Source organism: Cucurbita maxima, unplaced genomic scaffold (genome assembly GCF_002738345.1).
Source record: "Cucurbita maxima cultivar Rimu unplaced genomic scaffold, Cmax_1.0 Cma_Scf00015, whole genome shotgun sequence".
Lineage (NCBI taxonomy): Eukaryota > Viridiplantae > Streptophyta > Magnoliopsida > Cucurbitales > Cucurbitaceae > Cucurbita > Cucurbita maxima.
The window spans coordinates 3,383,458-3,409,785 of NW_019272031.1; the positions used below are offsets into that span (position 1 = coordinate 3,383,458).

A 26,328-nucleotide genomic window follows, 5' to 3' on the forward strand; every position below is an offset into this window, starting at 1 on the left:
GGGTGTAGACATGATTTTGGTGAACGATCGTACACCCACGTATTAACACTACATGAAACGTATTACGACATGTAAAAGGGATTTGAAACAGGCATGTAGACATGGATAACATATCTTGGACAATTATGACTGAGACATCCGACATGTGGGCATAGACAACACGCTTTGGACAAATTTGACCGTGACATCACTCGACCTCAACTCGGTTGACGAAATTTAAGCAAATAGGCTAAAATAAAATAATATTAGAGACTAAAGGCTCTCATAGACACAAAAAGGAAAACTAAGTTATACGTTACAAACAACCAAATTACAAGTATTTAAAAAGTGGGGGCTTTCCATTATGGGTTCTGAACTTATAATTCAAAGTCAGCCTTCAACTTGGATAATATCAAATTTAGTCAAATTATTCCACCCCATATCATATTATCCATGGTCTAAACCTAGGGGCTATATTACATGGGATTAAAATGGATTCAAAATCAAATATTAATTAATTTTTTTTAAAAATTAATATAGTGTTATACCGGGATAAATTGTATAATCTAAATTTAAAATAAAAAAATCCGATTAACCCAATTGGTTTGGGTTTGTTATGAACTTATTTGAATTAGACTGGATTCAAAGAAATAAAGATTTTATTGATTTTGTTGGTTTATGGGTTATGGATCGAAAATTAACTTTAATATAAAATAGATTTTTGTTTGCGATACAATTATATACATATATATATCTATATATATATATATATAATATATTTATTTATTTATTCTATATTTATTTTATTTCATAATTATATTGTTTAGTTATTTATTTTCTAATATTTTTTTTTTTTACTAAGGGTCTTTTTGTCTACGTACAAGTAGTTCACATCTTCATAGACATGTTTATTTCACCGAGCCTCTCTTCGAGATAGTGTCCAGATTGTTACGTCTTTCGTGTGGGTCGGAACTTACCCGACAAAATTTTTTTCTACCTTATGACTATTATAGTTATGATTGCCTTTCACTAGGGTTTCGGTCGTCGACTCCCCTATCATTACGTCACCAACTTCCTTCACCTTTTGACACTTGGCAGGTGTTAACTCCCATATATGGTCTTAATTAGATGTTTGAAAACAAATAAATAGATGTTTTACGAATGAGTATTTTAGTTTTATTAAAAATAAAAATTTGATAAACGTCCCGAACAACCAAACTAACTCAACCTAAAAACTTTATGAGTTGGATTGATTATTACAATGCCATTTTTGTAATAAATGTGTACATATGGGGTTATTTTTGTAAAATATTTTAAGGATAAAACCCAATAAAAAGCCCACTAGACTACTACGGATTGGATCTACAGAAGGCCCAATTACTTATTGGGCCTAAACTGCAGCCCAAAAGTACCCAACTTTTGATCACTACTGGAAGTTGGAACAATTCTGAACAGGAAGCCGATCTGGGCAGCACGCCGGAATCTTTGAACACATTACTTCGGATTGGCAGATTGTGGTAAAGAAAATCCATTGCCGAATCGGAACTAAGAGGCTACCATCTAAATCTTAGAGTTTGTTGACTTCTCGGACTTTGGATTTCTGTATAGAGACAGACAATTAGGAGATCCTTCTGAGAGAGAGCGAGAGGGAGCAGAAATGGAGGTGGAATTGAAAGAGATGCAGGACGATCTCGAATCCCTGAAGCAGTCGCTAACCGATGCGTCTCTTCGAGGTTCCGTTGATAAGGTATTTCTGCTTTTCAGTTCTGAATCAATTTCTTTTGATCCTGAACAATTATACTTCTGTTCTTGCTGTTTTTTTTTTTTTAAACCGAGTCATTTGACTGTAGAATTCTTTCTGTACGAGGTTGATCCTGTTTTGCTTGATGTGTTCTTGTGAAGTTCATATTTGACTGCATTCTCATTGTAATGAGAAATGATCTTTTTGATTTAATTTACGCATGAATCTGCATGTATGGTTTGCTTCTCTCGGTCTTAGAGTTTTCATGAATATTTAGGCGTCTTTCACTATGGAGCGATAATTGTGTAATTGTAATGAGTGTTTGATTACCGCTTTCGAAATTTCTAACGCTGAATGCAATTGCTCTCCGGCTATGTCCAATTCAGCTTCAATTGCATTTAGAGCGTCTCACAAATCTTTCAAAGTCGGGACCAGTTCGCCGATCGAAAGTCAAGGTATTTGTTCTATGCCTCTGTCATGTTTTGGTTTTCTTTCATCATCTTTAAATAATTATATTGATAACGTATGCATCAAACGAAATGGTGGCAGGACATGAGTGCTGAGGTGGTAGATAGCAACCCCTACAGTAGGCTTATGGCTCTTCAGAGGATGGGCATTGTAGAAAACTATGAAAGAATACGGGAGTTTTCTGTTGCCATAGTTGTCTGTACTTATCTCCTTTTTCTTTATCTGTTTTACTGCTCAATATTCTCTAGAATTTCAATTTTTAGAAGTTGGCGCACAGAGTTATGTATCTTCCCTCACATATTATGAAATATTTTTCACTGTGGAAGTATTGAAAACACAAGTTCCTATCCATAATGAAACAACAAGCTGCTCTATGTGTTATTCATCTTTCAGTTTTTTTGTTTGTTTAATGTATGATGATGAATTGTTTTGTTCTTTCATTCTTCACACAAAGGGAATTGGAGGTGTTGGAAGTGTTGCAGCTGAGATGTTGACGAGGTGCGGAATAGGTCGCTTGTTGTTATATGATTATGATAAAGTGGAGTTAGCCAACATGAATAGACTCTTCTTTCGCCCTGAGCAGGTAACCATTTCGGTTCATCGTCCCCCTTTCTCCCCTGGGATCTTGTGTGGTTTAAGAATTGGATTGCTTGCTCCTAGTTTTGATCTCTTCCTGAATTTGGTTGAATACCTGTATGTGCATTTACATTTTCATCTTACAATGCTCTTAAATGTTCTGGAATTTTCCTTTTAGATGGTTTAATGTTTACCCACTTATAAGGCACGGTTAACTATGTAGTGGCTAGTTTGTTCACTAGCTTACCTTTCCTGAAATATTCTCAGGTTGGTATGACAAAAACTGATGCTGCAGTACAGACTCTTGTAGATATCAATCCCGATGTTGTACTTGAGGTTAGCATTTTATACAAATGCTCTATTATTTGCACCTTCGTTGATGAGTAACACCCACAGATGTTCATTTATAGTTTGTGCATATGAACCAATTTTCTATGTAATTGACGCATAATGAATGGAACTTTTATGTTTTTCCCCACTGTTACGTGTTCATGCTTTCATAAAGAATAGTTTTAAGGAAGTAAATATCTTGCAACATTTAAATTTCTCTTCATTCTCACTTTAATTCACAATGTTTAAATTATGCAGAATATCTGGATCATTTTGTTTGTTGTTCCTCATTCTAATCAGTTCATCTTACTACAGAGCTATACGCTGAATATCACCACCGTGCAAGGTTTTGAAACTTTTATGTCAAGTTTGAGAAACAAATCATTCTCCCCAGCCAAAGCAGGCAGTGGAGTGGATCTTGTATTAAGTTGTGTTGATAATTATGAAGCAAGGATGGCTGTTAATCAGGTAAGTTTCTCCAGTATCTACATCGTTATATATATGAATGCATAAGTCTATTTACATTTACTTTGACATTGATATTTAAGATTTGGTATTCAGGCTTGCAATGAGCTAAATCAGATATGGATGGAATCTGGTATGCAAAAAATATTCTTATTTTGATCATTCACCTAGGATTTTTTTTTTATGCTAGGTCCTCCCTTTGTGCATTTATTTATATAGATTTCAGTAAATTTTGCTTGTAGCAAATTATGGACATATGGCTCATGCAATTGGTTTGGTCATATTTTCACCAGCTGACTACATAACACTCATAAATGGACGAACACCTAAAATCTTAAGTTTGATATATTGGTTAAGAACAAGGAATTGTATATTGATGTTGACAGAAATTTAGAGGTATAACACTCAAATTTATGAAAACATTCATGGAATATTTTTTAAATGTTGGCGGTCGGCAGATATTCAAGGAAAACTATGGAAATCTCAAGAATTGATAAATTATTTGAATTTAAGCTATGACTCGTCATTATTATTTTATATTAATGTTATTGATATTACCAAAGTGTTGAATGTGAACTAACAAGCACATCCTGCTACCATTTTTGGCAAGCCAGCAGATATTTTGGAAGCATATGTTATGCTAGCTTCGCTAGTTCAAATCTAAATGGGGCATACTGGCACATTCTTAGATTAACAAAATCAAACTCATCTATATATAATTATATTTTATGCCAAAAGAAAAATATATAAAAAGATATTTAAAATTTAAGTTTAGCCAATTTTAAAATTTTATGTCTACTAGGTCTTTGACCTATTAATTTTTTTTAAAATTCACAAAACTGTTCCTATTTGACATAACATTGATTTTTTTTTTTTGTTGAATAGGAACATAACCTTTCAATTTTGTCCATGAATTTTCTGACGTGATTTGGTTAGGAACCTTTAGACGCAAAATTTTGAAAGTTTATGGCCCTATTAGACAATTTTAGGTTCAAATAGAAAAAATTGAAAGTTTTGGATGTATCAAATATGATTTGAAGTTTAGAGATTGAACTTATAATTTAACCTGAAAAAAATTAATACTTAACACATATATCAATTTAAAAATTGGAGATTTGTTTTGGTTTTTCTTACTTTGCACAAATATCCCTAAGATTCTACAAATTGGAGATTTGTTCAGGTGTTTCGGAGGATGCTGTTTCTGGTCATATTCAGTTGCTTATTCCTGGTGAAATTGCCTGTTTTGCTTGTGCACCTCCTCTGGTATTCCTCCTCTCTCTAATGAAGATCATGAATGTTTGGAGATTTCTCAATTTTATTATAGTGACTAGATAAGCCACATTTCTATTGTTTCGTAACTGCAGCAACTTTGTTTATGTGGTTCCCGTGATGGAGTACTTTGTTATATGTTATTTGTTCTTGTTTTTCATTTTTCTGTATCCTTCCCGGATCATCGTATTATAATTTTTTTTTTTTTTTTTTAAAGTCATTGCTCGTTGGTGGAAGGGTTTATTTATTTATTTCCTTGGTTCAGGTTGTAGCATCTGGCATAGACGAACGAACACTCAAACGAGAAGGGGTTTGTGCTGCATCTTTACCTACAACAATGGTAAGGACTTTTCTTGTCATGATATAATTCTTAATCTGTTTGTGTTAACAGGGAAGCCTGAAGGCTGTTTCTGATTCTGTCAGGGGAGATGCAATCATCTCTCCTTTGAAACACATAATTCCTAGGTTTCTTTAAATAAACTATTTTCTAAAATCATCAATGAACTTGTTTACACGTTTAGCATTTAACAAGTAACAAAGGGGGAAATGTGCAATAATTATCTTTAAAAGAGAACTGCAAGAAGTGGCCTATTATCTCTAATACCCAAAGAAGCCAAAGGGGCATTATTCTTTTCCTCAAGAGGGGGTGCAAAATTTTCTTCCAATGAGGCATGAATAGGCGCCAAACTAAAACCAACAGCTAATGATACCTCAATTGGGGCTTGATCAAGAAATTCTTGTGTAATTTTAAAATCGCCTCAACCAGAAGCTCTTCTTTCAAAGCATCTTTTAAATGCTCTTCATGTAAAAAACTTCCGATAACTTCCTTGTGGGGAAAACTATAAACCTTTTTGTAGTGACATTTTCGTTTTAGGTCCAGATTATCCATTCAAGTTGGCTCATCTATTTTAAATACAGGGTATATTTTAGGAATTGTATTTGTATTTAGACACTCCCATCACAGGTAAATCGCTTGTTAGCATACGAAATGTGTTTTAGGAGTCAAAAGCACTTACAAACATTTTTTCATTTCTTCTGCTTCATTCTAAAAGCCTTTTTCAACAATTCGAAAAGTAGTTAAAATCTCAAGTGTTTTCTCGGGAAAGAACATAGTTATTGTTTACTTCTAAAATATCAGCCAGTAATTATATAAGAATGCTACTGTAAGTACCACTCTTATTAGCTCTCCAAAACCCATTTCAAAATCATATGCTTGCTGTTTGCTGAGTAACTTACCTTTTTCCCTTTTTTTTTCCTTATAAAGAAAGGCTTCTAAACTAACCGCCAGTATGTTTTACAACAGCAAGTTAAGCATTAGGTCTTATGTGCAACTAGGTATCTTTCAAATAACGGGATAAAAATAAAATATTCCTTTTGATTTCATGATTTGAGAGCCTTTCATGGCATAATTCAAAATTGGCTAACGCTAACTAATGTTTCATATTCCTATCAATGGTTTCATTTTTTTGTTATACTTTTCTAATTGTAAAAACTTATTTGATACTATTTTCAGGGAGTTGTTGCAGGCCTATTGGTGCAAAACACCCTCAAGTTTCTGCTAAAGTTTGGACACGTTTCTCCTTACTTGGTGCGTATAACTTACTCCACTTATCTTTATTCATTCAAAAAGTTGTGCTTCCAAACGGACACCATATTAATAGGCATTTCATTTGACCAAATATTAACTAACCATTTAATCAACTAGAAAGCTAATTAACAATAAAAGATTCATTTCCTAACTCAAAATAGCTTATGTTAGAGTTTAAGATGCAGCTGTGGAAAATACCTAAAACAGTCGAGGAACCCTTCTAAACAGAAATTCCACTTCTTCATGTGGGAAGACTCTAATAAAAGATTCTACGTTTAGTTCATTTAGTTTATAATATTTTCATTTGAAAGACTAGATGAAAGAAGTTGAAGGGTTGAAGGAACGAACTGCACAATTTATGATGATGTATGGCAATGCCTTGTGTCAAATTTTCTTAGAAAAATCTGAAACCAATTTAATATTTTTCTAAATGAGTCGACACCCTGAAAAAGATAAATCAAGTATGTTTATTCTTGGTTTTGCCCTCTTGTCCTTTGTTCTTACTTATTATATTCCATTGCAGGGATATAATTCTCTAAAAGACTACTTCCCGACCATGGAAATGAGGCCCAACCCTCAGTGTTCAAATGTGGCTTGTCTGGAACGACAGGTAACTGTTAACTGTTGGATAAGTCAGCTAATCTCACAGTTTCTAAATTCCTTTTGATTGTGAATAATGTGGTGCAGAAGGAATACATTATTGCAAAACCTGCACGAGATGCTGCAGCTAAGGCAAAGATGGAAGCAGAAGCATTGACCGTTGAAGAAATCCCACTGCATGCTGATAATGAATGGAATATAAGGTGTTAGTTCTGATTCCTCTCTTAAATATTTTTATTTGTTTTTTTTTCGATTTTAGATTAAATACAGTTGAGAATTCTAGTTAAAAAAAGTGACAGATTTTAAATTGAGGAACTGGTTTAAACAGATAAAATCTCTGCCGTCAGCGCAACCGTAATACATCAAGAATTGATGCAAAATTTTACAGATTATGGATACTTATTTTCGAGATTTAACGTTACCTTAAGTGTCTATCACGATTCAACCTTTGGTGTCTTGGGTTAATAATTTACTGTTGATTTTTCAGTGTTGTTGATGATGTTGAGATTGAAATCGTGGGAGCAACCAGTTCAGGTGATCTTTTGTCCGTTTATTTTTATTTCATATTTTGTTTCTGTTCTCTTTGCCTGGTTATCAGGCATCAGCTTTGTTTCACCTGGTTATTCCATTTGATATTGATCTTGGAGTTAATAAAAAGTAGATAATAAAGGAAAACTCATACATACTTGATTGTAATATTTATAGGTTTAATTTTCCAAATTAAAAGCCAAAAGATTATCAAATGTGGCCTAATATTTCAATTTGATATTCACTTGATTTGTTTTTCCTTGCAGATACCCTTCCAGAAGGTCTAGTTCGCGAGCTTCCAAATGCAGATGAGCAGCATCCGCCTCCCACTGAATCAACGGCCCCTTTCTTGGATGATCTTGAAGATCTGAAGAGACAACTGGAGGCCCTTAATTCTTAATCTCCAAACGATGGTTAGCTCTCACTCTCGCTATCATTTGGTATCACCATTTCGCTCCCCTCTGCAAATTGAATGTGATTGATCCAGTCTGAGTTATAGTGTACAATTGCACTCTAGGGGTTCAACAGACAACCCCCCAAAAGAGGGAAAAAAGACTACATCAAAGAGTTACTGGTTACTGACTGCTAACGTTTATACACCAAAACATCCGGATTTCATTTTTATTTGTCTTAAATTTTGCTACTCAACTTGTAATATCAGTAGCTTGTCACTGAAAGTATCGACAGTTCGTCAAAACAAGCAATTCATCTTCCAATATTGTCAAAAAAGAAAGAAAATTTGAGTTCCGTCTCCATTTTTGGTCTTCCTAATCCAAATCCGTGGAGGTATTTTTTTTTAATCCATAATCAATAAGAGTTTCAAGCTTTCAATCATGAACTTGAAGAACGTGAATCGAAATATAGGCACTCGAAGGAAGGGGTTAATACTTTTCATGTATGAGGCTCCTCAAACTTGATTAAGATCTGACTTGACAGGGGTTGATGTTTCCTAACCTGCATTACAATTTGAAAGGCCAAATCAGTCACTAGCAAGGGAGATAAACAGGCTACTAAGTTCAGAACGACAAACAGTAACAGTGCACGACTTACTTTTACGCCAGCCATTGATAGCAATTTGTGAGAGGCAATATAAGCAACCGAATTGTTCATCCTCTTCTCAATAAAATAAACAACTTCAGAGACGCCAGACTGCAACAAAGCCCACAATTAAGTCCAACTTAGTAAAAAAGAGCATGCAATAGTGTATATCAGAGGTCAAATATGGTTGTTTTGTGGAGTAAATGGCATTTTCAAGGCAAACCTATATGCCATTGTCTTGATGAATACTCAACCTGAATGATTACTTTTGCACATTCGTTACAAGGGAACATGGTCACATAAAGCCTCTGCAAAGATTACACAGAGATCAAGCATTGATTAGCAGAGCTTGATCAGCAGAGCATCAAAAGCTGAAACAAATGAACAACAGATTTGCAGGTCTTTCTATCCAGTTATGAGCATTTAAATGTCAATAGAATGTTGTCAGTTTAGCTCTGAGAAGCATAGCATTCATAAGCAGACAAGAAGTTTCAAAGAGATGTAGGGCAGGTGAAAGCAAAATACCTGTCCACTAGCCGAAGCATGATTTGTGTTTAAGATGGCATTGACTTCAGCGTGACAAACATAGCTATACAAAGGATTTTAAAGCCAAGAAGAACAATGATTGAAAAAAAGTGCAACTATTTTAGCATCAGAACCTTCATACAGCAAATTTGACTTCTAGCAGACAATGTAATTGGACAAAAAAGCTTACATATTCATGAACTTACGGATACTTTGTCTCCAAAGGATTGCCGGTTTTTGATTTCTGAACACATACGAAGAAGTAGTGAGATGTTTGTTAATAAGTATAGAACTCAGCTTGCCATAAGAAACTAACCTTTGCCCAAGGAAGCTTGTCGTCGGGGCATCCTCTCGGAAATCCATTATATCCTATGCCTATCACAGATGAATAAAATTGACTTCAAATGCTTGATTATGTAAACTGCATAACTCAATATGAAAAATGATCCTTTCATATTATATTATTTGATGTTTGTAACTTATGTTAGTGATGCGTTGTGACTAGTGAATGTTTGATATTTGAGCTTTATGAGATTTTAGTTATTAATGTAACATCTATTGTGGATGTAACATCCCAAGTCCAACGCTAGCAGATATTGTCCACTATAGCCCATTACATATCGCCGTTAGCCTCACGGTTTTTAAAACGTGTTTGTTAGAGAGAGGTTTCCACACCCTTATAAGGAATGTTTCATTCCCCTCTCTAACCGATGTGGGATCTTATAATGCACCCCCTTGAGGCCTAGCGTCCTCACTGACACACCATCCGGTGACTGACTCCTAATATCATTTGTAATAGCTCAAGTCCATCACTAGTATATATTGTTCGTTTTGGCCCATTACATATCGCCGTAGTGAGAGATTTCCACACTCAAGTAGAATTTTTTAATAATTAAAGAACAAAAAAACTCAATATCCCAACCCAACCCAACTCAAAAGGTAAGGAGTTGGGTTGGGATTAAGTTGTAGACTCTATTCGGGTTGCTCGGGTCACCAACCAAATCAACTCGAAATTTCGTGTTGGTCCAAAAGATTTCTCCAATCCAAACCAACCCAACCCGACCCAATCCAACCCGGGTATATCCCTATAATATAACATTGCAATGTGTAGATTTCATCTCCAGAACACCTTATTGCAACACAAATACAGAAATGAAGAGAACAAATTCGAAATAGACAGGCATTACATATTCAATCAATGTGCCTTCGTGAGACAAGAAGAAAAAGAAAATTTGATCTCATTTCATGCAGAAGAACAATTAAAAGTATTTACTGAAGCTCACAATGACGAACATGGGCTATAACTTGTTAGAAACATTGATTAACATCACAACAACGAAACCAACAAAACTAGGCGTATGAACCATGAAGCAAACTTACCAAGAATTACACCATTTTGACTAACCAGGCATGCACCAACCTACACCATAGAAGCACAGATTCAAACATAGAACAACACGAACAAATAAGGGGCCACAAGTTTTGATTGACACAAAAAGAACCCTCAGAGCATTCAACCATGTAGAAAGACTAATGGCATAACACACTTAAACAGAGCAATTTGGATATGAAAATCATTGATGCCATCGTTTTTCTCTAACATAAACACCATTTCAGAAACAGATACGAAAATCCCAGAACATGAAATCACCTGCCGATTGGGATCCTTCGATCTTTCCGCCGACAGGAATGCAATGGCCATGAAATAGTCATCCCATGATAAATACCTGCAAATAGTTCACACAATTCTAAAAAAGACTATAAACCCTAACAATGGACTATAATTTATGATTTAGGAATAGAAATAAATAAAATCCTGAAGACTACAAACCCTAACAATGTTAGTGGGCTTAATCGATGGCACAAAAGCAGAGATATGCAAAAACATGAACGCAAACGCATCATAAATGTTCTGACCCATTGCGTTTGGAGGGATTGAAAGGACACTGTGAGTGCCCATTGTTCAAGGGAGCATCATTTCTCGACAAATCGATCTGAGATCGGTGCTTTTTAGGATTAAAGAAGAAGCGGCAAGCAATAGCCGAAGCGACGGCACCGACAACGGCGGCTGTGGAGACGAGGGCAAGCTCGCGAGAATTCATGGTCCGAAAAGACTGGATCGGTAGCACCGCAATGCGACTGGTATTCTGCTGTGAGTTTCGCTCCCAAAAAAAGGCGGGAAATTCAGGAGAAGAAAACGCCTAACTTGCTGGTTTTTTATTCTGTGATCAAATTTTATCAGAAGTGGAGATGGCCTAGTTGGTCTAAGGCACTAGATTAAAGTTCTGGTCCAAAAGGGTGTGTGTTCAAATCCCACTCACCACAATTTTTTTTTAGGCATCCAATTCATCCTATTATGAATCCCCGGGTGTTTTGGATTTTGTGTCGAGGAGTCTCACATCAACTTATTAAGGAAGACATCTTCATTGGTACGAGGCCTTTTGGAGAAGTAAAAAGTAAAGTCATGAAAGTTTATGTTCAAAGTGGATATATCATATTTATGCTCAAAGTGGACAATATCATATTATTGTCGAAATCCGTGAGTCCTTACATGGTTTCTAACATGTAGTGAGTCGAGGGATAACAACCCAAGTCCACTGCTAACAAATATTGTATATTGGAATGATATCAGAGCTAAGACACTGGGCGGTGTGCCAGCAACAACGCTGGGCCTAGGGGGAGAGTGGATTGTGAGATCCCACATTAGTTGGAGGGGAACGAAACATTCCTTACAAGGGTGTAGAACTTCTCCCTATTAGACGGGTTTTAAAATTGTGAGGCTAACAGCGATACGTAATGGGCAAACGTGGACAATATCTACTAGCAGTGGACTTGAGTTGTTACAAATGGTATCAGAGCTAGACATTAGGCGATGTGCCAGCGAGGAGGCTGAGCCTCGCTGAGCCTCGAAAAGGGTGGACACGAGGCGATATGCCAACAAATACGCTGGACCCTGAAAGGAGGTGAAGATTGGGGGGTTCCACATCGAATGGAGAAAGGAAACAAGTGGTAGCGTGGACACCCAACAGTAGGTTTGAGCTGTTACAAATAGTATAGAGTTAGACACCGAGCGAGCAATATGCCATCGAGGAAGTTGAGCCCCGAAAAGGGGTGGACACGAGGCCGGTTAGGGAGGTGGTAGGCTGAGGAAGAGGGTTAAAGAAAGGCAAAATCAACCAAAAGCTTTACACTTGTAATTCTGTGATAAATATCATTTTCAAGGGGGAAATATAAAGATTGGGCACACCCCCTTTTAAATTGTTCACAATCTACACTGAATCTATGAGCTGATGAATGTATTTGCATATGTACGTGTTAAACACTTTCAGGTTAGGTAGGGATGCCTTTAATGGTCATTTTCAAGGGGAGCTTCGTGGAAAGTACCAAAACAAAAGAGTAACGGTCCAAACCCATCGATGATAGGTATTATCTGTTTCAGCTTGTTACGTATGGTCGTCAGTTTCATGGTTTTAAAACGCGTCTACTATGGAGAGGTTTCCACACCCTTATAAGAAAGACTTCGTTCTCCTCTCCAACGAATTTGTGATCTTACTATCCACCCCCTTGGGGGTCCAGCATCTTTGTTGGTACATCACCCTATGCTTGGCTTGCTTAAGCCTACTGCTAGTAGATATTGTATACTTTAGCCCATTATGTATTACCGTTAGGCTCACGATTTTAAAACATGTTTGTTAGGGAAAAGTTTCCACACCCTTGTAAGAAATGCTTCGTTCCCCTCTTTAACTGGTGTGAGATTTCACAATCCATCCTCTTTGGGAGTCCAATGTCCTCGATGGCACACCGTCCATTGCTTGGATTGTCCAAGCCTAACCTAGTAGATATTTTCTGCTTTAACCCGTTACGTATCGCCATTAGTCTCACCATTTTAAATGTGTCTAGTAGGGAGAGGTTTCCACACCCATATAAGAAATGCTTCGTTCCCCTTACCAACCAATGGTGATCTCACAATCCACTCCCCTTGGGGGTCAACGTCATCGCTGGCACACTACTTAGTGACTAGCTTTGATACCAACTGTAACAGCTCAAGTCCACCAGATATTGTCCGCTTTAGCCCATTACGTATTGCTATCAGCCTCACGGTTTTAAAATATGTATGTTAGGAAGAAGTTTTTACACTCTTATAAGGAATAATTCGTTCTCTTTTCCAACCGACGTGGGATGTCACACAAAGATTTAATAACAAAGAAGTGGTTGAAAGGTGACTCGAAAGGGACAAAAACAATTAAAATAGAACATCACTAACATTAAAAGTGAGCTTTTTCTTTTGAAATGGAAATGCAGGTCTTTGTCGAAGACCAAGTCTTCAATGAAATAATGTCTATTATTTAATGTCAAATTGGCGTAGTAAAAGCTTTTAAGACAGATTTTAATATTATCATATGACGATTGTCTGTTTGTAATATGTTTGCTTGAGCATTTCATAAATGGCATATTCTTTCCCTTCACATTCATACAAAACCCAACTGACGTCAATGCTTCTTCCGCACGTCATAGGATGGTTGCTCATTGCTAACCGATATTGTTCTCTTTAAGCTTTTCCTTTCAAACTTCTTCTCAATATTTTTTAAACGCGTCTGATAGGGAGAGATTTTCACACCCTTATAAAAAATGTTTCGTTCTTCTCTTCAACCGATGTGGGATCTCACAATCCACCCCCTTTTCGAGCTCAGAGTCCTCGCTAGCACTCATTCCCTTCTCCAATCGATGTGGGACCTCCCAAAACCCACCCCCTTTCAAGGCAACCGATGTGGGATCTCACAATCCACCCCCTTTTCGAGCTCAGAGTTCTCGTTAGCACTCATTCCCTTCTCCAATCGATGTGGGACCTCCACCCCCCTTCAAGGCCTAGCGTCCTTGTTGGTACACTACTTCGTGTCCACTCCCTTTGAGGCTCAGCCTCCTCACTGGCATATCGCCCTGTGTTTGACTCTGATACCATTTGTAATAGTTCAAGCCCACCTCTAGCAAATATTGTCTTCTATGGACAACCTTTTAGGATTCCCTCGGTTTTTTGAAGTGTATGCCAGGAAGAGGTTTCCACATCTTATAAAGTATACTTTGTTCTCCTTTCCAACTGATGTGGGACCTACCAACCCACTCCCCTTCAGGGTCCAACATCCTTGTTGGCACACCGTCTCGTGTCCACCCCTTTTGAGGCTCAGCCTCCTCGCTGGCATATCGCCCGGTGTTGGGCTCTGATACCATTTGTAACAACTCAAACCCACCACTAGCAGATATTGCCCTCTTTGGACAACCTCTTGGGGTTTCTCTCGTATGTCAGGGAGAGGTTTCCACATTCTTATAAAAAATACTTCGTTCTCCTCGCCAACCAATGTGGGATCTCACAGAATTTAACCAACGATCTTTCGTTTGGCCAAGTCTTCTCAACTCTAACAAATATATATTGTTTATGTTCTTCCTAGTGGCCTTTATTAGTTTATTTAGAAGCCAATTATACATGAACAACAAGTCTTTCTCAATTTGACTTCTTAATTGCTACCCATTTCTCCCTTTTCCTCCATCATCTCTGCTATCAAATCTGCCATCATTTCATATAGATGGTATGCTCCTCTGCTCCTCTGCTGCAAGCAAAAGCTAGCTTTTTAAGATCAAGCAATAGCCTTTATGAGAGTGTTCTTCTAAACAGATGATCATAAACCTTGTAAGAAACAAATTTGAAGATTGAACAAGAACATTGGAGAAGAATTTCGTTTGCTAATTGGATCTCAGGTATAGATTTCTAGGTTCATCCTCTCTCCCTCTCCTCTCTTTTTCTCTCTCTTTTGACTCAAATGGCTGATGGGTTTTCTTGTTTTCAATGAATTAGGCCTTGATGGAAGGTCAAACACAAGAATCAACCAATGCCACTGAAATCAAGGCATCTACAGATGTTTTCAGGCCAAGTAGTATGGGAGTCAAGGTAAATCTTCATGATGAACTCTTAAGAACATTTCTCATGTTTCTTGCTTTAATTTGCCTGAATTTTGTGTTTGATACAGAAAGCTCTTACTATGATACCTCCTCATATCATAGCAGAGGCGATTTCCACCATCACTGGCCTTGATCTAAGATGGTCAGGTCCTATAACACCAGCAGAAAGGCAATATGTAGAACAATATGTATTAGCCAAGTATCCACAATATGCACAACTAGATGGAGAAAAGATAGATCTTTCTTGCCTTTGCATCAACGAGGACTCAACCGATCAAACCACGTCGGATGATTGGCGAAAGTCGCCAAGAAACATCCCGAGAGAGCCTTCGACACCGTCGTTCGGAAGCAACCTCCCGAACTTGGAAGGAACCCCATTGGAGCCATCAAGATTGCTAGATATTCTCACCATGAAATGTTCATTTCCAGGGAGTTTCATATCAATTCCTGAAATTCAAGCTCAAAACAAAGTTTTGAAGCATTGTGGACTGCCTGATGAAGAGTATCTTGTTCTGTTCATACCAAGCTATAGGCTAGCCATGATGCTTGTAGGAGAAGCTTACCCTTTTTTCAGAGGGAATTACTACATGACAGTGATAAGAGATGAAGGAGATTGTATTAAAGAGTTTGCAAGTTTCAAGGAGTCTAAAGTGATAGAAGCACCGGAGAGTTGGTTGGATTTGAGGATTAAAGGATCTCAACTTAGTCAGTACTTTAGAAGGAAGTGTAAGCATAGTCCAAAAGGGTTGTTTTCTTATCCAGCTGATGTAAACGGGACTCGATACTCGTTGCATTGGGTGTCGGAGGCTCATCGGAACTCGTGGCACGTCCTTCTCGACGCGACTGCTTTTGTTGTTGGTGGGGAACGTTTGAATCCTCTTCTACATAGGCCTGACTTTGTGTTGTGCAGTCTTGATAATACACATGCAAATCCTTCTAGGATCATTTGTCTTTTGATCAGGAAGACATCGTTTGATACTACAATGGCATCGTCCCAAGCAGCTGAATGATCCATAGTTTGTTTGTCATGTGTTTCGGCTTCATTGTAATATCCATTTTATGCTATGTAGCATCTCTCAATTGTTACCGATTGAAATTTCCTTAATATATATACTACATAAGTTTGAACGGATTCTTGTAACTGAAGCATCGTGATGGCGACAATCAGAGTTGGAAGGGCTAGCAAAGCTAAATCGAGCTAGTTATTATATTACTGTCAGTCTCATAGTTTTGAAATTGGTCTATTAGGGAGAGGTTTCCATACACCCTTATATGGAGTGCTTCGTTCTACTCTCCAACTGATATGGGATCTCACTCGTCCTTGATGGTGCACCGCCCAATGTCTGGCTCTGATACCATTGTAATAGTCAAACCCGTCATAAACATATATTGTCATTTTTAAACTTTCCTTTCTAGACTTCCTCTCAAGATTTTAAAACATAGTAGGGAGAGATTTCCACACACCCTTATAATGAATGCTTTGTTCTCCTCTACAACCGACGTGAGATCTCACAACTCAAAAAGACCCTCTCCAACGATGTGGAATCTCACAACTCAAAAAGAACTTCACTGATATGGGATCTCACAACTCAAAAAGAACTCCAACCAATGTGGGATCTTACAACTCAAAAGGAACTCCAACCAATGTGAGATCTTACAACTCAAAAGGAACTCCAACCAATGTGGGATCTTACAACTCCAAAGGAACTCCAACCGAACCAATATGAGATCTCACAAGTCAAAAGGAACTCCAACCAATGTGGGATCTTACAATTCAAAAGAAACTCCAACCGACCGATATGGGATCTCACAACTCAAAAGAGCAACTTCTCAAATAACAAGTATATCAATTGCTAATGGATCAGCCCCTCCATCATGCTAACATATCAAGATAGACAACGGACCCTCCGCTACAAGTTGTTTGGATGATGATCGAGACGAGTTTCAAATTTTTACATGTCGATAGTTGAGAAATGATTCTAGTATTTCAATATTTCAATAGGATGGTAGTGCAAAAGGGGAATGCTTGCATTTGGATTGCGATGAATATCAAGCTTGTAATCAGGACGAGAATTCTGAACCAAAATGATAATGTTCGTCCTGAACCACAATGATGATATTGTAAAGAACACTACTTTTCTGCATATCGATATGCATAAATTTTTTATCCACACCACCATTAAATTGTTGGAAGATTTCTGCCAATGGCAAAGTACTGTTTAGAAATTTTATACCGAAGTAGAGAAAACAGAACATGTTATAACATTGAGATATAAATAAAGCTCTTTAATATGAAAAGAAAAGTTTCCACATATCCTGAGGTTTACTCAAATTTACGCAGATTTAAAGTTCGAACGGAAAGCTAAATGCTAAGTATTCCTCAGTGAACACAGATTGTACTAAACCGTGACTGCCAGCCGCTAGACGCCATCACCTACGTACTTCATCGTGACCTGAAAATCCATTGGCAAAGCAAAATTAGGGTCTAATTAACCGACGACATAAGCTTTTGATAACATTCAACACGATTTGACTTATTGAATCGGATGCAGGGGCTGAAAGGGAACAAGAAATGATGGGGTTGTTGTAGTATTAAACAAAAACACTATCCTTGAAGGTATATAAGAACACCAAAACAAATTTTCATGATTGATGCTGAAGGAGGGAAGACAAGCAGATCTAATGTGAGGAACATCAATCAACAATTCACAACTTGAACAAATTAAGAGGAATTGAAGGTCCCAAAATAATGCAGTAAACATGCAAGCTACACCTTTACAATTATCACTACGGACTAAAAAGAAGTGCTTTAAGTAAAAAGAGAGGTTCTTAATTTCCAGAAGGAACACTCGCTAACTCGATCTTTTTTAAAGAAACTATTTACTCGTTGAAGGGAGCATTTGAGCAAGCAAGAGTCTGTAGGAGCAGGTCTCTGGGTCAGCAAGCTTGGGCACACCTTGACTATTCTTTTTTCCTGTCTAAGCCCACTACATTTAGTTACCAAGGTAACTCGTAGGATATTCAATTCTAGGTAGGTGGTCACCATCGCTTAAAATCTTTCCTCTCTAAGTCGACTTAGATACATGACTCATATAGACAACTAGATCAATCCAAGGTTGTTCATTTTAATGCATAGTATACTAATATTGATCTCTTTCTCACATAACTACCACTAAATCCTTCAGTTTTGTAATTCCAAACACAGGCTTCCAATACCTGCACACTACTTCCAGAGTTTCTCACTTCCAACCTTTTGGTTTCGGTGTTTGTTAGCAAACTAAACACTACTTTTAACAGATACTCCCTGCTTCAATATCTTACACTTATAGCCTCCACCACTTTCCATCTCCACGTCGTTTTGATCCAACATACCTCCAACATTCAAAAACTAACTACACCAATAGAATGGCTAGATTCTAGCGACATGTTTTCCCAAATGATGACCCAATATAGGTTATGGTAGTGTTGCTACAGAAGGTATCTAGAAACAGTAAAAACCTTGTTCATTCTTTCAGTGGAAGATGAAGAACGAGTAAAAAATGAAAAGAAGAATAAAGGGGTGAATGAGAGAGGAAATAAAGTTGGAAAAAAATGGTACAGCTCTCATGGGCGGAACTAGAAACTTAAGAGGGGCAAATTTTTACATCCTAACGTTCTTTACATATAATCTTTTAACACAAACTAGGAAGGGCAATTGGTCTCCTTCCATATTGGCTTGCCTACTGTCACCTCTAATAAACAAATGTTTTCAAATGCGTAAGAATGAATGTGTATGCACGCAGTGAGATGGGATAGTAGAAGAAATGTTAACATCCACAACCGGTTCAAAATATGGATACCTCACCGCTATCCAGTACATAATTCCTTTTCAAAGTTTCTCCGAGAACCATGTCAAACAATACGCTTATTATTATGTTCATAAAGTTCCAAAGAAGTTGAAGGTAAGAAAAGAAGCAAACTACTAAGGAAATTTAGAAAATTACAAAATCAATAGTTTAATATACAAAGAAGATAGGGGAACTACAAACTAGATTTAAAACATTGAAATCACATCATCTGAAGAACGGTACTAAGAAAGATTCATTCCAACACGGATAGAAGCGTAGGAGTTAGCTAACAGAATGCTGCTTCTATAAATTTCCTAGCGATTCTCAATGGCAACCAAAGTAATCTAAGAAGGGGAAACAAACATAAATCCAGAGCTAAAACGTCTTGAACATTAGGAGCAATATGATATAAAAGGCATCAATGCCGGTCGTACGATCTTCAATCGTTTGGATCCGTCATGCACGAATATATGTCATAAGAATCAATAAACATTGCATGCGCGAGGTTCGAACAAAAATTTAAGAAGGAATAATCTCATCGTAACGCTCAACAACCAAAAATTTCACGAAGCAACCTTCTTTCGCCGATCCGTCCAATAATAGCAAAAAACATCAAGAGTCCGAACACAATGAAGAACAAATAGAAGCGAGATTGAAAACGGAAAAATATAGATCTATTAAATTGGATGCATACTTAATCTAACCAGATCCGACGATGATGTTGTTGATCGGAATAAAGATTAGCTTCACAAAGAAGCCTACGAATCCCATCACAACGAAACCGATGGCGGTACGAACGGCAACCTTGGTGAATTCTACACCACCACAACGTTGAATAAGTAAAATTGAAACAAAAAAACAAAATCTATGACATCGATTAAATCAGATCCATGCAATACAATATCAAAGAAAGAAACATACCTTTTCGATCGGGTTTGTGACATCTCTTAACGAGACGAACGCTGTCCTTGGCGAACTCTCTGAGAGGATCAACGACAGAATCTACGGCATCCATTACTCCTTGTTGCGAAGGGAACGTCAACAGATTAATCGAAATGTTCACCGAAATTTGGTTTCGCGTTTGATGGGGTTATGGCCGCGTGGAGGATTAAATACTTTGAGGCTCGCGCTGCGAGATTAGGGATTCATTGGGTCAAATTTGATAGACTGTCACAATATTTGAATTCCCGGAAATACCCTTGAATCATCGGCTACGGTGGGCTTCTTTGGGGCTAAAGTATGGTAAATAATGATACGAAAGATTAAGATGAAATAACAAAAAAAAAAAAAAAAATTATATATATAAAATAAAAATCACCTATGGTCAACGGTCATGGAATTAATGTTTAGACTTTAAATTTATACTGATTTACTTCTTAATGTGAAAATTATTATTCAAATTTAATGAAATTTCTATAATTAGAACTTTAATAGTTATATAAGTTATAAAGTCAAAATCATTAAATAAAAAAAAATTTACATTTAATTTTTTTTGTAAAAGGTCTAAGTACCATAAATAATAATTTTTTTAACCACTCCTACTTCTACTCTCTTATTAAGGGTGTGGAAACCTTAACCTAATATACATGGTTTAAAACTGTGAGCCTATAACAATACGTAACGGACCAGAACGAACAATATTTATTAGTAGTGGGCTTGGGTTGGGTTTTATACGAATGGTTTCAAAGCCAGACATCGGATGATGTGCTAGCGAAGACGCTGGCTCCAATGGGATGGATTGTAAAATCTCACATTGGTTGGAGAGGGGAACGAAGTCAATTGGGGAGGGACATGGGGGATTTCTTATAAGGGTGTGAAAACCTCTCCCTAGTAGATGCGTTTTAAAACTGTGAGATCGATGACGTTACCTAACAAGCAAAAGCGGGACACAGATAGTGACTAGAATGCTCGTCTGAATTCAGTTTGAAAAACCTGACATTCAGACGTGTATTTTCACTTCAAGGGTAGTTTTGAAACATTAGTCAAATGTCAAAAATAGTAATACAACTTTTGGAAGATGTCTTAACCAATGGAACCGAGCTGAACTCGAGCTCATCATACATATGAGCTCATCAAGTGTAGTGACTACAAAGGAATGGGAAGAAAACAAAGAATATAGAAGAAACAAACAGGATTTGGATTAGTCAACCATAGATTCAAAGGTTGGAGAATACCAATCCAACTCTTCTATGATCTTCTTCATTCGTTCTTCCTGTCCTTTGGAGTCCCCTAAAGCAGTTGTGAAAGGATACACATAAGTCACTTTTGCTGCCATTATCCTGTAAGCAGCCACATCTCCTCTCACCAAAAACTCAATCACATCTCGCCCAAAGTTCCCATCAACCTCAGCTTCCATGTACTGGCCTGTGATAATCATGAATGCATGTTCTTGTATAAGGATCTCTATCTTATGCGTTACGCTCGAGATATTAACATGAGATCTATACGAGAGGAAGTGACATCCCATGGGATTCAAGCTAAATTGTACGAAATTTATGTCTTCTAATAAGTTCTTGAACTACACAAATATCTAATAGGCTTGTGAGCTTAATAGGTAAGGAACTCTATCTTATGCGTTAGGCTCGAGATATTAACATGAGATATACACGAGAGGAAGTGACGTCACATGGGATTCAAGTAAAATTGTACGAACTTTATGTCTAATAAGTTCTTGAACTACAAAAACATCTAATAGGCTTATTGTAACAACCCAAACCCACCGCCAGCAGATATTATCCGCTTTGACCTGTTACGTATCATCATCAACCTCACGGTTTTAAAGCACGTCTGCTAGGGAGAGGTTTCCACACCCTTATAAAAAATGTTTCGTTCTCCTCTCCAACCAATGTGGAATCTCAAAATCCACCCCCTTGGGACCCAGCGTCCTCGCTGGTACACCTCCCAGTGTTTGGCTCTAATACCATTTGTAACATCTCAAGCCTACTGCTAGCAAATATTGTCTGCTATGACCCATTACACATTGCCGTCAACTTCACAGTTTTCAAACGCGTCTACTAGGAAGAGGTTTCCACACTCTTATAAGGAATGTTTCATTTCCCTCTCCAACCGAGGTGGGATCTCACACTTATGAACTAAAAGTGATTTTGTATTTAATAGGTAACAAACAAACTTTTGCTTTTGTGCCAAATGTACATGATTTTCAAGACTTTCAAAGTGTAAACACAAACTTAAAATGTGAACCGTTCCATTCATTAGACACTTTTTACCGTTTAGAAACTTATGAGATGTCACCTTGAAAGTTTAAGGACCTATTAACTACGTTTTGAAGTGTTTCAGGATCAAAACAAGGATTCACTTCTGTCACTATGTCAAAACACTACGAAATTCAAAAGAATAAGCCAGATGAGTTGGCTCACTAATAAACAGAGTCCATTCTCATCTCTATCTCAGCAGTTCAATTAGAACATAGGGAGGTATATCAATTTGTAATGTAAATTTCAAATAAACTATTGATAATTTCAGTTCAATTACCATATGGGGTATCTTCCACCATCTGAATCTTTGCATTCCTCTGCGTTTCAAGGATCACTTCCTGCAGCTTCTGCAAATAAACGAAGTAGAGCAGAATCATGAAAGACAACACTATAAGAAGCCACTAACGTAAAACAACATTCAAGCAAGTGATACACAGCTTTAAGAGAACTAAAACCTGAATCGGATTCCCAGTAAAACTCTCAGGAATGCTTAAAGGGAAAGCAAACGATGACGATTTGGGGTTTGTAGAAACACACGACGGATTGATTGAAGGACAGGGTCTAATCTTCCTGCAATATCAAGAAAACATTTAGCTAAATTATCAATGATTCAGTTAAGAAAACGAATGCAAAATTAGGGCAGAAAGAAATTAGCGACAGTACATGCTGTGAGCGAGACAATCAAGAGAAATTACAGAAGAAATGCAGAGATTAACGAGAAGAATTGAGAGCGTACCCGTTTTCAAGTCCGATTGGGAAGTCCTTGGATTGAGAAAAGGGAGTGGTGGGAGAAAGGGGAGAGGAGAGGGAGTTGAAGGAAGGGATTGCGAGGGAAGGAAATGGCGACGTAAGGGTTATTGAGAGGGCGAAAGAAAGGAGATGAGAGATGAAAATTGGTTTGTGGTTTGGATTTGGAAGAGCCGCCATGGAAGGAGGAGAGGTTCGATTGAGGACGGCTGAGAGGAACTGGTTGTTGTTGTTGTTCTTCTTCCATGGCGAAACCAGGGCGGGGCGAAAATGGAGCGAACTCATGTTTCGTTCTGTTCCTCAATCGCATTGCCGCCTATCCACGTAATTGAGATAAGCTAAAAATAAAATAAACTTTTAAATTTAAATTTAAAGTTAAATGAATTGTCGATATGTTCGAGTGGTTAAGGAGACAGACTTGAAACCTGTTGGGCTTTGCTTCCGCAGGTTCGAATCCTGCTGCCGACGATATTTGACCATTTTTTAGCCTACGAAAGAAAATTTCATTAGAACATATAACAAAGGCGTGAATGCGAGAATGAATACGATACCATAAGGAGGAATTCATCGTTCTTTCAAGGTCGTCCCTCTCATCGTGAGGAATTCCATTGTCTCATCACTTGAAGATAGTTTTGAGAAGGAGAAACAGCATGAGAAAGATGCAGTGGAGTTCGTCTCAGAATCAAAAAACCAAATAGGGTAGAATTTCACACTGATCTTACTAAAGAAGTGAGAAAGTGATCCACGATGGGTTGCGTAACGATCTCAAAATAGAAGTTTTTCGCCTTTCTTAAGATAGCGCAGAACGTCTTTTAGGGCCAATTCACATATATACATATATATATATACATACATACATACATACATACATACACATGAGCGAGGCAGGGTTGAGAACGAGGAATAATTTCTTCCTATTTCATTCCTTATTTTGGCTTGAATAGAGCTTGTCTCTACCGGTTAAATAGACATCTCTACTTTCAAGATATTTAAATTAAATAATAATTTATTTATTTATTTATTAAATAATATAAATTAAATTGAAAAGGTATTATTTGATATTGATTATTTTGAAAATAAAATGTATGATAAAGATCTTCGTACATTCTAAGCTAACCCATTTTGGCATTTTCAAATAATTATATGCTTTTTTTGTGTGTGAATATTTATTTTATTATATGCCACATCAATTCTAAGCTCGGTTGTCATAATTTGAGCTTATAATAAAAATGCTCCAAAATTTATGTTCTCATAAAGTAGAGGACACTTGTCGACCCGTTATTGGGCCATTTCTTAATTCATGACAGGTATTCGACAATTTTAATAATCTTTGCATATGTCCTATCAAATATAAGTCTATATTACCCATAATTTTCTTCTTTACACTCATTTTTTTTTTTATTGGATTTGAATTTATTCGAAACAAAGATAAGATAAAGATTAATAATAATGTGTGGAAAATAATAAATTATTTAATCCTAATATTTTGCTAAAAAAAGGAAATATAAATGGGATGGAAAGTTATAAGTCTCCGTTAAAAATGTTCATTTAATTTATGTGTGCTTGTATGTTCAATCGTTTTCGATTTTAACCGACTTGCATCTACACTTGGACAAGTCATACAACTCAACGTTGCCTATGCTCTAAGCCAAAGTCTCTCGTAGCAACGTCGCATCTCATCTCGTCATCATCTTGATTCCCAACAATATGGCTCACACATCGTGATGTCATTCCATGTCTGGAGATGGCTTCAACCTTCATAGCTTGATTGGTTATGTTTATCAAGAATAAGCTCATGTGTCAATCATATCGCCAGGGCATCCTAGACATCCAGGTTATATCGTGACACGAACCCTCTTGTGTCCATACACAACCACTTACAAACTCTATACTGAATAGCGAGTGCATATACTACCTCCGACACATGGCTGGGGGCGTAATTTCGGAGCACTCGTGTCGTCTGACACTGTCCTTGAAAAACCCATTTCAGAGGAAACCGCTGGGGACGATCGTCTCGCAACGCTCGCCCATGTTGTGATAAACATATGTGCCACAAGATAGCTCGCTTAGGCTAAAAGGTCCAAGGGTGATAGAGACTTGACACTATACCTAGTCTATTTTGAGACATTTTCTCTTTTTTTTTTTTTTTTTTTTTAATAGACATGATTTTAGCAAGTGGTCATACAGTCTCGTAAAGCATTTGTTGGGTGTCCAAAAAAATAAAACTTGGTGACCTTTCATCTTTTATATTGACGGACTTAACTTCAGAGTCACATATCAAAACTTTGACTTTTGAGGTTATGGTTTAGGACCCTACTCGACCCTCTCCAACACTTGCTTAGCCTCAACTTGGCTTTAATGCACGCTCTTTTTAGTATATATCGTCCTTCTCAGTCGCATCATGACACTCACGTGATCAAGTGGGCGTTAAAAGGTCACCACTATATCGGTCTGCATGTAGGAATCACAACTTACTGTCTTCATAATATAATCATGATATTTTTTCCCACTTAAACTAGTCATCGTCTTCAATGACATACTCAGTGACACAATAGCATCGTATTGGATTGTGACACGTGGCGCCACCAAATGAATAGATAAAGACACCATCAACGGCCCACATACTTTTTGTAATATTTGAATTGGAACCGCATAGCCCAATCAAAATTTGTAACGTTGGAATTTCCTTTTGAAGAAAAAATGAAAAAAAAAAAAAAAAAAAGTTGATCTAGTGGGATTGAATTTACATTTTTTATTTTGTGGTCTAATTTCGATGATGGGTTGAGCCATCACATCATACGATAATGACGTGTCACTCTTTCATTCGCGCTCGTAAAAACTCATACATATTTCTAATTTTAGTAAACTAATGATATTGGATTTATTTTTAAAAAATAAATTATTAATTATATATTGCTATCTCGACTCAATTATAAAATATTTTAATTGAGTTAATATATAAATATGAGACAATATCTTTATTGGTACGAAGATTTTTTAAAAAAATAATTTAATTTAATTCAAAATGAATCAGGTTGATAGGATTTTTTAGATCACCGAATCTTTTTAAACGCCTCTAAATCTAATTTAAAATTAGATCGAACGAGTATATATTCTATTATCTTCTTTGGTATGATAAGAATATTAGAGAATAAAGAATAATAATTATTCTTCTTCTTTACTATGATTCGATACGAGAATTTGATAGGTTGATGTCAATTTTGTTATAATTTAAATAAAATACTAAACAAATTTGCATAACCATAATTTAATTTTTATTTTCTTGAAAGTAATTATAAGAGATATTACATAATATTCCCATCAAATAATTTATATTACAATTTTAATTTAATAATAAAATATTATTTAGAATTATTTAAAATTTTAAAATAATTTTATTTAAAAAATTATTATCCAACCAGTTAATATATATATATATATATATATATATACCATCAAATAATTTATATTACAATTTTA

The 26,328-nt window shown here is 36.7% G+C and overlaps 5 protein-coding genes and 2 non-coding genes across 9 annotated transcripts; 3 read left to right on the forward strand and 4 right to left on the reverse strand.

Moving 5' to 3' along the window:
* Positions 1-1,410: 1,410 nt before the first annotated feature.
* LOC111490129 (ubiquitin-like modifier-activating enzyme 5) lies at positions 1,411-8,291 on the forward strand. Its single transcript, XM_023138633.1, has 15 exons — positions 1,411-1,496; positions 1,588-1,726; positions 2,107-2,175; positions 2,270-2,383; positions 2,643-2,771; positions 3,032-3,100; positions 3,410-3,562; positions 3,656-3,692; positions 4,740-4,822; positions 5,094-5,168; positions 6,342-6,416; positions 6,940-7,026; positions 7,104-7,219; positions 7,504-7,550; positions 7,811-8,291. The coding sequence occupies exons 2-15, from the start codon at positions 1,637-1,639 to the stop codon at positions 7,942-7,944; spliced, it is 1,278 nt and encodes a 425-aa protein (XP_022994401.1). The 5' UTR covers positions 1,411-1,496; positions 1,588-1,636; the 3' UTR covers positions 7,945-8,291.
* On the reverse strand, positions 5,160-5,282 carry LOC111490561. The gene has a single exon (XR_002719596.1). It is a non-coding gene; the product is annotated as a U6atac minor spliceosomal RNA (small nuclear RNA).
* On the reverse strand, positions 8,233-11,320 carry LOC111490176 (deoxycytidylate deaminase). 2 transcript variants are annotated; one of them, XM_023138694.1, is made up of 9 exons: positions 11,025-11,316; positions 10,759-10,834; positions 10,488-10,527; positions 9,424-9,482; positions 9,314-9,351; positions 9,108-9,171; positions 8,837-8,890; positions 8,595-8,693; positions 8,233-8,498 (listed from the first exon to the last, which is right to left on the reverse strand). In XM_023138694.1, the coding sequence occupies exons 1-9, from the start codon at positions 11,207-11,209 to the stop codon at positions 8,436-8,438; spliced, it is 678 nt and encodes a 225-aa protein (XP_022994462.1). In that variant the 5' UTR covers positions 11,210-11,316; the 3' UTR covers positions 8,233-8,435. The 2 variants fall into 2 exon arrangements, with proteins under 2 accessions (XP_022994462.1, XP_022994463.1); XM_023138695.1 differs by lacking the exon at positions 8,233-8,498 and having other exon boundaries at positions 8,806-8,890; positions 11,025-11,320.
* Positions 11,321-14,581: 3,261 nt separating this feature from the next.
* LOC111490145 lies at positions 14,582-16,291 on the forward strand. Its single transcript, XM_023138653.1, has 3 exons — positions 14,582-14,858; positions 14,956-15,048; positions 15,128-16,291. The coding sequence occupies exons 2-3, from the start codon at positions 14,962-14,964 to the stop codon at positions 16,067-16,069; spliced, it is 1,029 nt and encodes a 342-aa protein (XP_022994421.1). The 5' UTR covers positions 14,582-14,858; positions 14,956-14,961; the 3' UTR covers positions 16,070-16,291.
* A 973-nt stretch (positions 16,292-17,264) lies between these two features.
* On the reverse strand, positions 17,265-20,016 carry LOC111490205 (protein transport protein Sec61 subunit gamma). The gene is made up of 3 exons (XM_023138734.1): positions 19,808-20,016; positions 19,581-19,701; positions 17,265-17,512 (listed from the first exon to the last, which is right to left on the reverse strand). Exons 1-2 carry the CDS (start codon positions 19,899-19,901, stop codon positions 19,586-19,588), a joined length of 210 nt encoding a protein of 69 aa, XP_022994502.1. The 5' UTR covers positions 19,902-20,016; the 3' UTR covers positions 17,265-17,512; positions 19,581-19,585.
* Positions 20,017-20,803: 787 nt separating this feature from the next.
* LOC111490170 (thylakoid lumenal 17.9 kDa protein, chloroplastic) lies at positions 20,804-23,164 on the reverse strand. Of its 2 annotated transcripts, none has more exons than XM_023138685.1 (4): positions 22,838-23,164; positions 22,557-22,671; positions 22,379-22,448; positions 20,804-21,250 (listed from the first exon to the last, which is right to left on the reverse strand). In XM_023138685.1, exons 1-4 carry the CDS (start codon positions 23,131-23,133, stop codon positions 21,027-21,029), a joined length of 705 nt encoding a protein of 234 aa, XP_022994453.1. In that variant the 5' UTR covers positions 23,134-23,164; the 3' UTR covers positions 20,804-21,026. The 2 variants fall into 2 exon arrangements, with proteins under 2 accessions (XP_022994453.1, XP_022994452.1); XM_023138684.1 differs by having other exon boundaries at positions 20,804-21,289.
* Positions 23,165-23,234: 70 nt separating this feature from the next.
* Positions 23,235-23,316, forward strand: TRNAS-UGA. Its single transcript has one exon. It is a non-coding gene; the product is annotated as a tRNA-Ser (tRNA).
* The last annotated feature ends 3,012 nt before the right edge of the window (positions 23,317-26,328 follow it).

What these genes read in the sequence shown, in the direction of transcription:
- LOC111490129 (XM_023138633.1), top strand. Translation starts at nt 1,637, where the DNA reads ATGGAGGTGGAATTGAAAGAGATGCAGGACGATCTCGAATCCCTGAAG. An exon ending in TCTTCTTTCGCCCTGAGCAG is followed by an intron (nt 2,772 to 3,031) that starts GTAACCATTTCG and finishes AAATATTCTCAG; the next exon opens with GTTGGTATGACAAAAACTGA. An exon ending in CAAGGATGGCTGTTAATCAG is followed by an intron (nt 3,563 to 3,655) that starts GTAAGTTTCTCC and finishes TTTGGTATTCAG; the next exon opens with GCTTGCAATGAGCTAAATCA.
- LOC111490170 (XM_023138684.1), bottom strand. Translation starts at nt 23,133, where the DNA reads ATGAGTTCGCTCCATTTTCGCCCCGCCCTGGTTTCGCCATGGAAGAAG. An exon ending in TTACTGGGAATCCGATTCAG is followed by an intron (nt 22,449 to 22,556) that starts GTTTTAGTTCTC and finishes GTTTATTTGCAG; the next exon opens with AAGCTGCAGGAAGTGATCCT. An exon ending in GGTGGAAGATACCCCATATG is followed by an intron (nt 21,290 to 22,378) that starts GTAATTGAACTG and finishes CGCATAAGATAG; the next exon opens with AGATCCTTATACAAGAACAT.
- LOC111490205 (XM_023138734.1), bottom strand. Translation starts at nt 19,901, where the DNA reads ATGGATGCCGTAGATTCTGTCGTTGATCCTCTCAGAGAGTTCGCCAAG. An exon ending in TCACAAACCCGATCGAAAAG is followed by an intron (nt 19,702 to 19,807) that starts GTATGTTTCTTT and finishes GTGGTGGTGTAG; the next exon opens with AATTCACCAAGGTTGCCGTT.
- LOC111490176 (XM_023138694.1), bottom strand. Translation starts at nt 11,209, where the DNA reads ATGAATTCTCGCGAGCTTGCCCTCGTCTCCACAGCCGCCGTTGTCGGT. An exon ending in ATGCTTCGGCTAGTGGACAG is followed by an intron (nt 8,891 to 9,107) that starts GTATTTTGCTTT and finishes TAATCTTTGCAG; the next exon opens with AGGCTTTATGTGACCATGTT. An exon ending in TATCAATGGCTGGCGTAAAA is followed by an intron (nt 8,499 to 8,594) that starts GTAAGTCGTGCA and finishes ATTGTAATGCAG; the next exon opens with GTTAGGAAACATCAACCCCT.
- LOC111490145 (XM_023138653.1), top strand. Translation starts at nt 14,962, where the DNA reads ATGGAAGGTCAAACACAAGAATCAACCAATGCCACTGAAATCAAGGCA. An exon ending in CAAGTAGTATGGGAGTCAAG is followed by an intron (nt 15,049 to 15,127) that starts GTAAATCTTCAT and finishes TGTTTGATACAG; the next exon opens with AAAGCTCTTACTATGATACC.